Source organism: Giraffa tippelskirchi, chromosome 5, assembly GCF_054371585.1.
Source record: "Giraffa tippelskirchi isolate mGirTip1 chromosome 5, T2T-mGirTip1v1.2.pri, whole genome shotgun sequence".
Lineage (NCBI taxonomy): Eukaryota > Metazoa > Chordata > Mammalia > Artiodactyla > Giraffidae > Giraffa > Giraffa tippelskirchi.
In genome coordinates this window covers 113,048,188-113,063,170 of record NC_137279.1, presented here as the reverse complement: position 1 = coordinate 113,063,170, position 14,983 = coordinate 113,048,188, and the positions used below count along the sequence as shown (strand labels likewise).

General features: G+C 47.6%; 2 protein-coding genes across 4 annotated transcripts in view; one reads left to right on the top strand and one right to left on the bottom strand.

Annotated features, from left to right (window-relative positions):
• Nucleotides 1-249: 249 nt before the first annotated feature.
• AMIGO1 (adhesion molecule with Ig like domain 1) lies at nt 250-5,766 on the bottom strand. Of its 2 annotated transcripts, XM_081487080.1 has the most exons (3): nt 5,460-5,766; nt 3,406-4,990; nt 250-2,262 (listed from the first exon to the last, which is right to left on the bottom strand). In XM_081487080.1, the coding sequence occupies exon 2, from the start codon at nt 4,923-4,925 to the stop codon at nt 3,444-3,446; it is 1,482 nt and encodes a 493-aa protein (XP_081343206.1). In that variant the 5' UTR covers nt 4,926-4,990; nt 5,460-5,766; the 3' UTR covers nt 250-2,262; nt 3,406-3,443. The 2 variants fall into 2 exon arrangements, with proteins under 2 accessions (XP_081343206.1, XP_081343205.1); XM_081487079.1 differs by having other exon boundaries at nt 250-4,990.
• GPR61 (G protein-coupled receptor 61) overlaps nt 5,135-14,983 on the top strand; it is a 37,766-nt gene continuing 27,917 nt past the window's right edge. For both annotated transcript variants that reach the window (XR_014052949.1, XM_081487082.1), the window contains exon 1: nt 5,135-5,171. The gene's annotated coding sequence lies outside the window, so the exon portion shown is untranslated. The remainder of the gene's footprint in view (nt 5,172-14,983) is intronic.

Below are 14,983 nucleotides of genomic sequence, written 5' to 3'. Positions count from 1 at the left end.
TTCCTGCCACAATGGCACCACTGAGGAGCTGTAACAGAGACTATACAGGCTGCAAAGTCTAACATGTTTCATGTCTGGCTCCTCACAGAAAAGGCTGGCTGACCCCTGGTCTATCTTCATGCCACGATGTGGACTCTACCCATGCCCTCATAACAGCATTTAACTATTCTCCCCCTAGACAGGTTGCACCCTTCTGAGGTACTGTGAACCCTCCCCACAGGCTGAAAAGATAAAACCAGTCACAGACTATGCCAGAACAGAGACTCGAGCCAGGTTTTAATGATCATTATCTAGTTTTCAGAGCCCAGAGGCTCCAAGGTTTGCCAGCCTAGGAGTACACAAGTGGAAGGACTAGGATCCTGGACATGGGGAGGCCTGCTCGCTTCGCCAGCAGGGCTACAAGAAAGTACAGAGGTAAGGACACATGGAAAACGAATCAGTCACCTTCACTCTCCCCAGCTGGGGTCTCCCCACTCCTGGCTCCTTCTTAGGAGCCTCATAAATACAGGGAAAGAAAGAAGATCACAAACAATCACACAGACAAGATTGTACAGCCCTGACATACTCTGTCTCCAGGGACACCTGCTTCCTGGGAGACATGTCTGGTTGACTGATGGGGGTGGGGGTGATCACTTGACCTTTTCTTATAACCAGACCTGGCAGTTTCCTACACAGGGTTCCAGTGAGCTTACATCTGCTGAGTACCCAATCCCTCAAGTAGAAAGCTACCTTTGGGTTCTAGCCACTGAAACCATGGGAAGAGGCCAATCAGTTCAGTGTCTTGGTGGGGAAGCCAGGCACACCTACCAGGCTCTCAAACTGGTAGGTCCTGGCTAACCTAGTGGATACAGTGGGGAGACTAAGAGCCTCATGCCCTAAACTGGGTAGTACTTAGGAAGAAAATGGCCTTCCTAGTCCTTGGGAACTCAGGATGTCCAGAGGACCTACTTCATCTGGCATCCACTTGAAAAATTTTCAGAGCCCTAGATGATGCCTAGAGGGGAAGCTGCTGCCTGGAGGTGAGATTTTCTCTGCTAAGCCCGAGGAGGGGGTCCTGGTTCCTATAGCTTCAGTGTCAGAATCTTTAGAAGTTTCTGGAATATGACCACACAACTTTTCCCTCCTGTCTCTGGCTTACTAGGGCAGTTAACATAGGAAGAGCAACTTACAGCTGCTTGGTCCCCCGCCAGTGTTCTTCTGGATCTGTCACTGATCTAGTTCTACATTTATTTCTGACATACCATTACTCTAAGGTTTCTGAGGAGTCTGAAGAGCCAGCTTGCTCCTCATCAACCCTTCTCTCAAGGTCTTCAACCTGCAGCTCTCCTAACTCTGGGCTTTACGGAGTGCCACAGAGATGTGGGTGAAGATTTAGGCAGTTCAGAAATCAAAAGTACAAAAGTTTGTATCTGCAGAGCCTGGCATGGTCACAGTCTCTCCTACAGGGCAAGAAAATTGTGTCCATGAAGTTGTGCACGTAAGTAGAAACCACTCTGGAAATGGACATTAGTGGGGACTGAAGAATCATCCTGGTGCAAGTCAAGGTGCTGGGGTGCATGCAGACCTATAAGCATGCATCCCTATGAGCATGCAAGTACTTGAGGGAAACGCTGCACCTGTCTTGACAAAGCTAGGTTACTAATAAAGGATGGACAGCGGTCTTGACATCCCAGGAACAGACAAGGGGAAGATGTTGAGTTCCAGTCCCCACCTCAGATCTTAACAGGCAGTGGGAGTTAGGACCTCCTAGCAAGCAGCCTTCACCCACAGGTAAATGACACTTCTTGGAACCTAAACAGCAGATCGGAAAACTGGAAGAGCTGTAGCACTTCCAAGGACAGGGGACTTGGTGGGAGAGAGGGGACAGACTGAAAAGACCAACGTCAGAGAACATTTTCACCTTTGCCCTGCATGTCCCTTTGCCAAAGCTCAGAGCCACCAAACCCCAGGGCCTACAGTAGAGTCAAAGGAAGTGGCCACCTCTATGCCCAAAGTATTCTGCCACTTTGATGGAATGGAATGTTGGGCCTGTTCTTAAGTTCCTCTGGCCTGACAACTGTGCACACCTCTGGCTGAGAGGGTCTCCTTCTGAAAGTTTAGTGCCACTGACTGTCTCTGTTACAAGACTGCCTGGAACCTTGCGGAGAGGGCAGAACTCTAAGCCACACTTGGAACCACCATTCCTCTGTGGCAGGGACCACTTGATTCCAGCTCCGCAGATGATGAATCCCATGCTCCAGCTTTGCAGCAGGGGTGAGATCTCTAAGAGAGGAGCAAGGTGGCTTTGTCAGCACAAGGGAGATATCTGCCTGGTCCCCTCTATCCCTGAGCCCAAGCTAACTCAGCTGGGGCCAGACTTCTTGGACTCCTTCTTTTGCAGAGCAGCATATTAGGGAACACTCAGAATTCTACCTGAGCCTATCAGGAGAACAATGAAGAGATAGCATAGACAGAAAATCAGGTAGATCCCGCTGGATGCTGGATGCTACGTAACAGTGGCTGGTTTACCCTCCACCTCCTTGTGCAGAGAGGCCCTTATCCCACGTCTGTGGCAGGCATCCACAGACACTCTGCTTCCAGCACCCCACACCTTGACCCGACACACAGGTGCTGGGAATCAGGTGCTAACCAAGAGTTTCACCAACCGGTTCCAATCTGGAGTTTATCCCCTACCTACAGGTTTGTGCTGGCATCTATACTGTCACAGGGACCCCTTGGTTCATGCTGTGCCCCTCTGTGCTACTGGTCCCAGGACAAGACACAGATACCACATCTCATATTGTTGCCATATCTGACAGGCAACAGGCCAAGCTCCTGCAAAAGACCCATGCACTCAGGCCTCCTCTGGAAAGAGGAAGGTGTTCCTGGGAAGTCTTACAACAGCTTTGGGGAATGTTATTGAGGTCCCAGCCTTTTTCTGACTTCTTTTCCCAAAGTTTTCCCATTTCCCCAGCTGTGACACGTGACTTCCTGGCCAAGGAAGACAATCTAGCTCTTCCCCAACGTGGCTCCTGTGAAAGCTCCCCCCAGTACACACAACATCACAGGTGTGGGTGGGCAGAGAAAGGAAAAAAGTGACTCTTTTTCCCGAATGATTTTCTCTGAAGGAGCTAGGGATGACCTCAAAAAAGTTTAGGGGATCTGCTCTTTCACCCCTTTCCTCATTCCCACCAGCAGACACCCTCTTTTTCCACCACCTTGAGAACTGTCAGGGCTCTGGAAAGGGGTGTCCTATTTGCCTGAGGATTAGTATATCCACATTTGAAAATCATGGCAGCCACACCCTGCTTGGGGTCTTGCCTGCTGTTGTACCCGTGGCCAATTCCCTTGAGTTCGAGGGGAACCCACTCCCTTGGGCAGCTAGCCCTCACTTCCATCCCCTCACATCCTTCAAGGGCGCATTACCTCTCCTGGGGCAGAATCTCCCCACCAACCCATTCTGCTCACACCACAATGGGTGTATCAGAGAAGACCGAGCTGACCGATTCCGGATCCGACATCCTCCGCTGGCCCTTGCCTGTCGCCTCAGGCACTGGCAAGGTGTTGCCCGGCTTGAGCTTGCCGTTTTGACCCTGCGCAGGTCCAGCAGGTTCCAGGAAGGCCACCCGCCGGTCAAAACCATCATCCTTGTCCCCGCCAGCCATAGGGTCGTGGTTGGGTGTGGTACTAAGCATGGAAGAACTGAGGCTGTCTGCCTGATGGCTGGAAGGTTTCTCGACACCCCGGCACCAGCAGCGGCATGGGGTGAGGTACAGGTATATGAGGACCAGAACTACACTGAGGATACAGCCCACAAGGGTGGTATAGGCTGTGTTGAGGGTGTCGTGGTGTCCGTGCAAGGTGAAGTTGTACACTTTCAACTCCACAGACAGGGTCTCATTGAAAGCCTCCCCCATGGCATAGCAGGTATACACACCCCCATGCTCGATCTGCACCCGCTGGAAATGAAGACTGCCATCCTTGGATACGGTCACCGTGCTGTTGGCTGCCTCATCCAGCACCCGTTCATTGCTGGGTGTCATCCACACCTTTGTCATCCCCTGCTGCTTGGTGTCACACTTGATGGTCAAGGAGTCACCCAGGTGGGCCTCCCAGGCACGCTCCTTGTACTCGCTGCAATTGAGGAAACTCAGGTTGAAGACATTGTGCAATTTCTTGGAGCTCATGCAGTATAGGTCCTCCTGAAAGTCCATCACGGAGCTCAGCTGCCGGTACTGCCAGTGGGAAAAGAGCTGGTAGAGCTCGCAGTCGCAGTGCAGGGGGTTGTTGTGTAGGTACAGCCCATTCTTGATCCAGGCGGGCAGCTTCTGCAGGTCAGGCAATGGTAAGTTCTTCAGCTTGTTGGAGGAAAGGTCCAGGAGCGTTAGTTTGGGGAGCTTGGCTCCTTCCTTGACCAGTTCCAGAGGGAAGCGGGAGATCTGGTTCTGACTCAAGTAGAGTTTCTGCAGCTGGGTCATGTCGTCAAAGGCGCATCGGTCCACTGCCATAATGTGGTTATTGTAGAGCAGCAGCACCTCCAGGACCTGCAGTTCGCTGAACAGGAACTCATCCAGCGTCCGCAGCTGGTTGGAGGAGAGGTCCAGGTAGCGCAGGTTGGGAACCGGGGAAAAGGCCTCAGAGGAGATGAAATTCAGGTGGTTGTGGCTCAGCAGCAGGGAGTGCAGGTGGGTCAGGCGCGTGGGGGTCCACTCGGCCCGCAGGCGGCTCAGGTTGTTGTGGCTGAGGTCCAGGAGGGCGGTGTAGCTGGGCAGGGAGTGGGGCACGTTGGGCAGCTGCTGCTTGGAGCAGCTGAGGATGTTGCTGGCGCACAGGCAGGCAGCAGGACAGTTCACCACCGGCCGGCCAGCTCTGGCCGCCTCAAAGAGGAGCAGGAGCAGGGACAGCAGCAGGAGCCAGAGGCCTCGCAGGTCTCGTTGGGGTTGCATAGTGTCACTGCGGAGGGCGAGGAAGGCCACAAGAAAGATCTGGGAGGAAGTCACCCGGGCATGTTCTGGTGGGGTAAGGAAGGGTCACTTTCACTACAGGCTTAAGAGAGAGTTTCGGTTTGTGGTCACCAGGCTCTCTGGAGGGAAGGACCCAGTCTCCTTCCTTCCGCTCTCCTCCCCCCTCCCACCCCGCACCACCCCCCGTAGGCCTAGAAGAGAAAGGAAGTGATGCTGAGTTGTTTCCAGGTACCGTGCGGGCAGTGGGCTCAAAATACTGGGACCGAGGAGGAGGTGGGCACAAGGGCCTACCAGGCTGGGGTAACAGGAGTGGAGGGCCGGGATCTCCCGGGATGTCAGGGGCCGTTGGGGTCACAGGGGTTGCAGGGCCCAGGTCTGGAGGCGGGGTCAGCAGAGCCTTTGGGGAGGAGCTGAAGGAAGGTCGACCCCGCACAGGCTGGGTAGGGCGAGTCCTAACCTGGCAGAAGGGGCCTGTCGGGGCGGGCTCCCCCAACCCGGGACCTCTGATCACTGCACCTGCTCGGCGAGGACGTGTCTCAGCCCATGGCGGGTCCGGGAGCTCCGTCGCGGCCTCCCCCAGCAGCGCCTCACCGGCTGGCCTGCCGCGGCGCCCGCCTTACGCAGGGGCCCGCTCCCGGTCACATCGCCTCCCAGGGACGCGCTGGGCTCCGCTCCGCTCCCCCAGCGCCGCGCCGTCGGAGCCCCCAGATCACGGCCGCGGTCTCCGGATCCGCGGGGCGGGCGTGCAGCGGTGCGGGGAGCTGGAGACGCAGCGATCAGAACGCAGGGAGCGGCGTGGGGGCAGCGAGCACCGCGCGCGCGCGCCCGTCGCCGCCGCCGAGCCTCCGGGCGCGTGCGCGCGGCGGGGGCGGGGCGCACGTGCGTGTGTTTGTGTCGGAGCCGGATGGGGTGCCGCGCGCTGCTCATTCTGTCTTAGAACAGGTCCCGACCTGGAGAAGAAAACTGGCTGCCCCCTTAGTTTTCCTATTACTTCTTCCACATTTTTCCATCCCCTTCATCCCCCTACCCTTCTACTTAGCAAAACCGCTCTCAGGAAAAGTAGGTCTAACTGAAGTGAATTCTCTGCAGTTGACTCCAGGCCAAGACGCGTCACATGTCTTCTAATTTTACAAATTAGAAAAATCTGGCTCAGCTCCCAGCTGTCAGTGTTGGCGGGAAATTCATTAGTCACGTTCCGAGGTCCTCCCTCCCCTCTCGCTAGGGTTGTGAAGTTCCAACATTTGGGGGAAAGATTTGGAGAAGGGCCTTTTTCTTCAGACTTGATGCCACGACCCATGGGGTACCACTGAAAGGGTACAGCTCTACAACCTACAAGCTGGACGGGCAGGAGTAGGGGTACACCCTGTGAAGCAACCTCTCGCTCTCTGTCACACACACGCACGTACCCACACACAACCCGATTTCGTACAAGCCAGGGACAAGTTTCCATTTCTGGAGGCTCAAAAATCTTTCCCAGCCTGGGGGAACTCATTCCTCCCTTAGGCCTGGCCACTTGCCCTCTTCCTAAACCAGTATAATTTCTTTCCCCTTCCTTCATAGGGCAATTCCAGCATAGTTTCTCTGTTACCTAATCCTCAAAATGAAGAGGGTGGGAGGCTTGTCATCTTTACGGTAATCCCTGAAACACCAAGAAGCTGTTAACCAGTGTGGGTTTTAGGGTTGGGCATGGGAAGAAGGGCATATATATAAACAGAGTCTAGATCTTATAATTAAAACTTTAGCTGTTCTTCAGATGCTAGAACCTAAGGAAGAATTTGCCTTTATATTTTTTCTAGTTTCTTACAACAGCAAGAGCAAGACTGAAATTAATGTCTCAATACATTAGCCTGCTAAGAGTTTTAAAAGGAAAGAATTTATATCTGTCACATATTTTACCATAAATTTAAGGGATGTATTATCTCTTCAAGGGGTTATGTTGTTGTTGTTAAGTTGCTGAGTCGTGTCCAACTCTTTGTGATCCCATGGACTGCAGCACACCAGGCTCCTCTGTCCTCCATTATCTCCCAGGGTTTGCTCAAATTCATGTCCATTGAGTTGGTGATGCTATCTAACCATCTAATCCTCTGCCGCTCCCTTCTCCTTTTGCCTTCAATCTTTCCCAGTATCAGGGTCTTTTCCAATGATTGGGCTCTCTGCATCAAAGTATTGGAGCTTCAGCTTCAGCATCAGTCCTTCCAATGGATATTCAGGGTTGATTTCCTTTAGAGTTGACTGGTTTGATTTCCTTGCAATCCAAGGGACTCTAAAGTGTCTTCTCCAGCGCTGCAATTCGAAAGCATCAATTTCTTGTCTCACAGCCTTCTAGGGGTATTAGCATGTTAACCCTATGCACACTGTGTAAAGGTCTTTCCTGTTTATTTCAGGCATCAGTGATAAGATAGGGAAGGTATTGAGGGGGTGGGAAATTTTGAAATCACATTGTATTAGTTCTTTATTGCAGCATAAAAATTACCCCAAAACTCAGTGTTTTAATATAAGAATATACATGTATTGCCTTTCACAGTTTCTGTTGGTCAGAGATTCAGGAGTGGCTTGAAAGGCAGTTCTGACTTGGTTCAGTTCAGTTCAGTTGCTCAGTCATGTCCGACTCTTTGCGACCCCATGAATCGCAGCACGCCAGGCCTCCCTGTCCGTCACCAACTCCCGGAGTTCACCCAAACCCATGTCCATTGAGTCGGTGATGCCATCCAACCATCTCATCCTCTGTCGTCCCCTTCTCCTCCTGCCCCCAATCTTTCCCAGCATCAGGGTCTTTTCCAATGAGTCAACTCTTCACATGAGTTGGCCAAAGTATTGGAGTTTCAGCTTCAACATCAGTCCTTCCAATGAACACCCAGGACTGATCTCCTTTAGGATGAACTGGTTGGATCTCCTTGCAGTTCAAGGGACTCTCAAGAGTCTTCTCCAACACCACAGTTCAAAAGCATCAATTCTTCAGCGCTCAGCTTTCTTCACCATCCAACTCTCACATCCATACATGACCACTGGAAAAACCATAGCCTTGACTAGATGGACCTTTGTTGGCAAAGTAATGTCTCTGCTTTTAAATATGCTATCTAGGTTGATCATAACCTTCCTGCAGTCAAATGGAGCTACAGTCAATGGAAGGCTTGATTGGGGCTGGAGAATCAACTTCTGCAAAGGCTCAGTTGTATGATGGGCTGGCTCTTGGCCAGAGGGCTTGACTCCTGTCCATAAAGGCTTCTCCATGAGACTGATTGAGTGTCCTCACAGCACGGTAGCTAATTTCCCTCGGAGCAAGAGATCCAAGAGAGAACAAGGCAGAAGTCACCATGACCTAGCTTTCTGAGGTCACACCTCTCACCTCCACTTTGGTCACAAGGACCAGTCCCAATTCATTTTTGCAGGAGACTACACAAAGGTATGAATACAGGAGGAGATGATCTTTGGAGGCCATTCTTGGAGGCTGAATATCACATTCATCAGCTCTAAAAATCACGTCTACTTTTCAATTTTGAAAAATTTCAAACATATACCAAAGAAAATAGTCCTATGAATGCCCACATACCCATCATCCATATTTAATAATCATCAAGGAAATTTCATCATTTTATTTTGTAGAGGTATCCCTGAGAAACTCTTGCTCTTTCCACTCCATTCCAATATCCTGTACTAACTTTCCTTAGACTCAATGTACCAGGCTTTCTCCTTTTCCTCTTTGCTATGTTTATGGATAGATGAGAGACAGATACAAAGAAGGTCTTTTATGCCGGACACTGGTCTCAGATGTGGGTGTCTGCAGTTTGAAGAGGTCACCGCAGATATGGAGTTCAATCCCTTTTTTAAAAAAAAAAGTTTAGGTCATTCGGAAGTAACCTTGCCATTTTCAAATTTTAATGTGCATACAGATCACCTGGGGATATTGTTAAATGCAGATTCTGAATCCTTGGGGGGGGGCGGGGGCAGGGCGGGGGTGAGGCCTGAGATTCTGCGTTTCTAAGAAGCTAATAACTTTTTGTGATGCAGACACTGCTGATCCACAGGCCACATTTTGAGTACCAAGGATCTGGAGCTATGATGTCCAAGATAGTAGCCACTAGCTACACGTGGCTATTTAAATTAATTAAAATTAAATAACATTATAAATCATTTCATTAGTTGCCCTGTATTAAGCACTTAGTGGCCACATTTGGCTAGCTACCCTTTTGAACATAATTATGGAAAGTTCCACTGGATGGCACTGGTATAAAAAGTGACTCATGATAGGTCTGCCACAGGTGCTTTCTAGACCAGAACAACCATCTATTAATTCATAACAAAAAGAGGACTTTGGCAGGATAAATAGCAACAGGTTATTTATAGTGAGTATTTATTTCCTCTTGCCAGAATGCGTCAACCCACTGTTCCTAAGTACAATTTGAAAGGTTGTTTGGTCAGCTTAGCATTTGAACAAAAAAGGTTGGATATGTCTGCTAGGTTATGAAACTGGATGAATTGCTTTTCTCTGTACTAGAAGTTTTTTTTTTGTTGTTCTTTTTCGATAACTAGTACTGGGCACTTCAGTCAGTGCTGGTGAAAGACACCTTGTTAGGAAGCTACCTTTTGACTTCTTTCTAAAGACTCCAGGCAGCTGGCTACCCTTGTTTTAGGACAACATAGTCTAATTTGCTGAGCACACTTAGATGTTCTTTTCTTATATATATGTCCTTATGGGCTTCCCAGGTGTAGTGGTAAAGAACCCACATGCCAATGCAGGAGATGTAAGAGACATCGGTTTGATCCCTGAGTCGGGAAGATCCCCTGGAGGAGGGCATGGCAACCCACTCCAGTATCCTTGCCTGAGAATCCCATGGACAGAGAAGCCTGGCAGGCTACAATCCATAGTGTCACAAAGAGTCGAACGTGACTGAAGCCACTTAGCGAGCACACACACATATATTATAAAACTTTTCATTTACAATTCTATTTACATATCTGCTTTCCCATTAGACTGTAAGATCCTTGGGAGCAGGGATTTACCCTTGGTCTGGCTCCTAATAGGCATTAAAACATGTTTGTTGAATTAATTCATTAAAAAATAATTGCATTAAATTAGCACATTCATTATATGTTAGTCTCAATGCCTAGTGTAGGGCTGTTGGGCTGCAAGCCTTGTAATTGCCCAGCCTTGAGACTGAAGAAAGAGCCCAGAGACAGAGACATCAATGGTTTATTAGATAGGGGAGTCTTACACACCTGAAGCAAAATATCTTGGCGCTACACCCCCACTGTGTACAGCAGGTGGCAGGCAGGACATGGCATCTATCTTTGCTACTCAGGGTAGGCTGCCTCAGGAGGCTACCATTTATATGGGGAATTGACATCAGGTTGGTTCATCAGTTACCAAGGAAACTAGCGGCTGGGTCGGGGGCAAACACATAGGCGGTTATGTTTAAGCAATATAATTAAGTTTGGATAGTCATGTGAGTAAAGCAGGGACTGGTTGATATAAAGAGAGCAAGAGAACAGCCACCTTGGGGAACTTCCCCATGGTCCAGTGGTTGCAAATTCACCTTCTCAATACAGGGAACATAGGTTCAATCCTTGGTCGGGGAACTCAGATTCCACAACTCATAGGGCAATGAAGACCCAGCACAGCCATAAAGAAAAGAAAGAAGAACCCCACACTCGTGTTGAATGGCCTGACCATACAGTAGGTAAGGATGAAGCATAACGTTTGGTCTTGGAGAAGTCAGCTGTATACTGGCTCTGTGACCTTCGGTGGTATTTCAGTTTATTTTTACTGAATCTCATTCCATTATCTATAACATGGGAACAATAATAGCACCTGAACTTATTTCATAGGGTTATTTGGGAGATCAAATGAGCTAATAGTTGTGAATGTGCTTTATTATTTATAAGTATTAGCTTTTTAAAAACCTAATTTTCTCCATGAGAGTTAGGAGATCCCCTAGTCTTGATGTCAACATACGTACAGATCAAAACATCAAAGATAAATAAATAAACAAAAGTAAAAAAACCCAACCCCCTCCCCCCAAAAATGTACAGATCATCTTGCACGCCTGTCTGCCTTGTTCCCACGTTCTAGGGTTTTGCCTGTTTAGAGCATTCATTCATATTTTGAAGCTCTCACTCTCTGGGCTATCTTTTCAATTTAAAAATATTTACAAATTTAAATTTAAAACTTTAGTTTTAAAAATATTCATTTTGTGGAGATCCTCAGTGGTATCGCTGCTATCGACATGAGTTTTGTCATTCTTAGAGTACCTCCAAAAAGAGGGGGCACCAGGGTGGAGCCATTTCTGGGAGGATTAGCAATAAAGATGAGTGCTTTGTTAAGTATTGTTTAAAGGGTTGAAATTTAAACCCTTCCCATTTGAGTTGAGCCATTTCATATCTAGCAATTGACCAATGTTTCTGTTTCTAGTTTGTCTCCGAAGGCGCTCAATCTGGAGGATTCCTGTTCCTCCCATCTTCAGTCCTAAACTGCCATTCATTGCTCTGATTCTTTTAACTTGCCTTTTAGCATGCTCACCCACTGTTTACTGTCTTTTTTGTTTAATGTCTTTCTGGACAGCTGACATCCAACTCCCTTTTTGCTACTCCTTATTCTTTTCTTTTTGCTACTCCTTACTCTTTTCCACCTCCACCCTGCACACTTTCTGGAAGCTCTGCTTGGTCTGCAGGGAGTGCAAGGATGTGAATACTGACCGGGGCAGAAGAGGAATCACTGGTGTGGGTAGAAGGGTGCCATAGACACCTTTCAGTGTCTTGATATCTTCAGTTTTGTCAAATAATTCTTTTTTATTAAACTTTTTATTTTGTATTTGAGTGTAGCCAATTAGTAATGTTGTGATAGTTTCAGGTGGAGACAAAGGGACTCAGCCATCCATATACATGTATCCATTCTCCCCCAAACTCCCCTCCCATCCTGGTTGCCACATAAAATTGAACAGAGTTCCCTGTGCTATACAGTAGGACCTTGTTGGTTATCCATTTTAAATATAGCAGTGTGTACATGTCCATCCCAAACTCCCTAACTATCCCTTCCCCCGCATTCTCCCTCCAATTCCCTGCAACCATAAGCTCATTCTTTAAGTCTGTGAGTCTTGTTTCTGTTATGTAAATAAGTTCATTTGTATCATGTCTTTTTAGATATAAGGGATGTCATATGATGTTTCAGCATCTCTGTCTGGCTTACTTCACTCAGCACGATAATCTCTAGGTCCATCCATGTTGCTGCAAATGGCATTATTTCATTCTTTATGATGACTGAGTAATATTTCATTGTACATATATATTGTCTAATAATTCTAAAGTCATCTTGCTCAATCTGTAGTGCATGCTCTTGGTCAGGGTTATTCTGCTTCCATAGAGGTGATCATTCCTGATGGCTAAATCATAAACACTCTCTTGACTTTTGACACCCACGTATGGACATCTCAAAATAGTCCTGCAACGTGTCATCAGATAGATATGTCTTTGAAATATTGCTGACAAATAAATTCATGGTTCAGAATGTTATTTTAGCCTTTGGAAGTGGGGTTCTCCTACCTCAGTCAGCCTGCAGATGACCATACATCTTAGAAATGAAAGACTTTTGTTCCAAGACATTGTGACAAATAAGACTATTCTGGAGCTCCTCCCTGGAAGTCTGGATAACCAGGTGGTCCTCCAAAAGGAATTCGGTGTTTTTTTTCATTAAGAAGTTTTGTCAAAGTCTGAAAATATCTTTTCCTGCACATGCAACACTCTCTTTTGATTTTGAAAGGGTTTATATTTAAAATTAAAATTTAACTAACATGAGACTTCTAAGCTAGTTCATATTGTATAAATCTTTGATTAGTTTTTATTATATGTGGAGTTAATATTCCAGTGGAGAAGTTGGTATTTTTATTTTTTTGTAAAGGATTATAGTTAAACTAAATGATAAACTTGCAGTTAAGGATTTTTTTTTTTTTTCACTTATCTAAGGCCATTGGGCTAACTCTTTGAATAATAAATTGTTTCCCCGTAATCATACTTTTTGAGTCTTTACCTATTCATTTGTGTCTGAATTTTCTACTCTTTGACCACTTACAGTCTACTGTTCTTAGCCTGTTCTCAGGCTAATCACACTGTCACCTGGGCTGGTACTAATTTATGTGATGAGAGTTTAGACTACCAGTGCTGAAAGATGCCTTACAGTTAAGTTCACAAGCTGGGTCAAGGCAGAACTGAGTTAAGCTTGAAAGGTAGTGTAACTTTGTGGTTAAGACCATAGTGTTTGGAGCAAGGCTCCTCAGGATCAAATCTTGGCTCTGTCACACACTGGATGATCTGAACCAATTACTTAACCCGTAAAAAGGGCGTAAAGTATCTACCTAATGGTGTTGTGTATTTAATAAGCTCATGTGCCTAATAGAGGGCTTCCTAGGTGGTGCTAGTGGTAAAGAACACGCCTGCCAATGCAGGAGATGTAAGAGACGCGGGTTTGATCCCTGGGTTGGGAAGATTCCCTGGAGAAGGGCCTGGCAACCCACTCCAGTATTCTTGCTTGGAGAATCCCATGAACAGAGGAGCCTGGCAGGCTACAGTCCATAGGGGCCACACACAGTTGGACATGACTAAAGTAACTTAGCATGCATGCTCCTATGGAGTGTGTAACATGTGGTATGCATTCTGTAAATGTGGGGAGGTAAGAATGGTCCTGTGCCCATTATCCTTGTTTAGGGTTCTTTTCAATGCAGGGTTCTTTTCGAGGAGTAGTGTAAAGCACTACTGGGGGAAAGCTGTCAAGGTTAGGGGTATCAGTTCAGTTCAGTCGCTCAGTCGTGTCCGATTCTTTGCGACCCCATGAATCGCAGCACGCCAGGCCTCCCTGCCCATCACCAACTCCTGGAGTTTACCCAAACCCATGTCCATCGAGTTGGTGATACCATCCAACCATCTCATCCTCTGTCATCCCCTTCTCCTCCTGCCCCAAATCCTTCCCAGCATTCGGGTCTTTTCTAATGAGTCAACTCTTCACATGAGTTGGCCAAAGTATTGGAGTTTCAGCTTCAACATCAGTCCTTCCAATGAACACCCAGGACTGATCTCCTTTGGGATGGACTGGCTGGATCTCCTTTCAGTCCAAGGGACTCTCAAGAGTCTTCTCCAACACCACAGTTCAAAAGCATCAATTCTTCGGCACTCAGCTTTCTTCACGATCCAACTCCACGTCCATACATGACCACTGGAAAAACCATAGCCTTGACTAGACAGACCTTTGTTGGCAAAGTAATGTCTCTGCTTTTAAATATGCTATCTAGGTTGGTCATAACCTTCCTTCCAAGGAGTAAGCATCTTTTAATTTCATCGCTGCAATCACCATCAGCAGCGATTTTGGAGCCCAAAAAAATAAAGTCTGACACTGTTCCCACTGTTTCCCCATCTATTTGCCATGAAGTGATGGGACCAGATGCCATGATCTTAGTTTTCTGAACGTTGAGCTTTAAACCAACTTTTTCACTCTCCTCTTTCACTTTCGTCAAGAGGCTCTTTAGTTCTTCTTCACTTTCTGCCATAAGGGTGGTGTCATCTGCATATCTGAGGTTATTGATATTTCTCCCAGCAATCTTGATTCCAGCTTGTGCTTCTTCCAGCCCAGCGTTTCTCATGATGTACTCTGCATATAAGTTAAATAAGCAGGGTTATGGGTATAGCAGAGTTCTAAGTGTTGATGAGTGGGAAGCTAGAATTAGGAAGCCACAGTGGAGACTGAAGGAGGGAGGAGGCCCAGGGCCAGTAATAGAGCTGTCAGCTCCTCTTGGTTTCATGAGGGCACACCCCAGACTGGCAGGAAGGGCAAGGTCCTGTTCCCCAGAACAGACAGAAGTTCCTATAAAAACACGGGCAAAGAAGATCCTGCCATCCTCAGTTTGGGTCAGACCATCACTCGTGCATCAAGTTCAGTTCTGGAGCACAGCCAGATGTAGCTGATAGAGCAGCACAGAGTCCAGTAATTATACAATAATGCATTCTCTCACAAACATCTGTTGAGCCCCTAGGACAGACCCCTGTATTATGTGCCTTGG

Coding starts and splice junctions, on each gene's coding strand:
- AMIGO1 (XM_081487079.1), bottom strand. CDS start 4,925: ATGCAACCCCAACGAGACCTGCGAGGCCTCTGGCTCCTGCTGCTGTCC.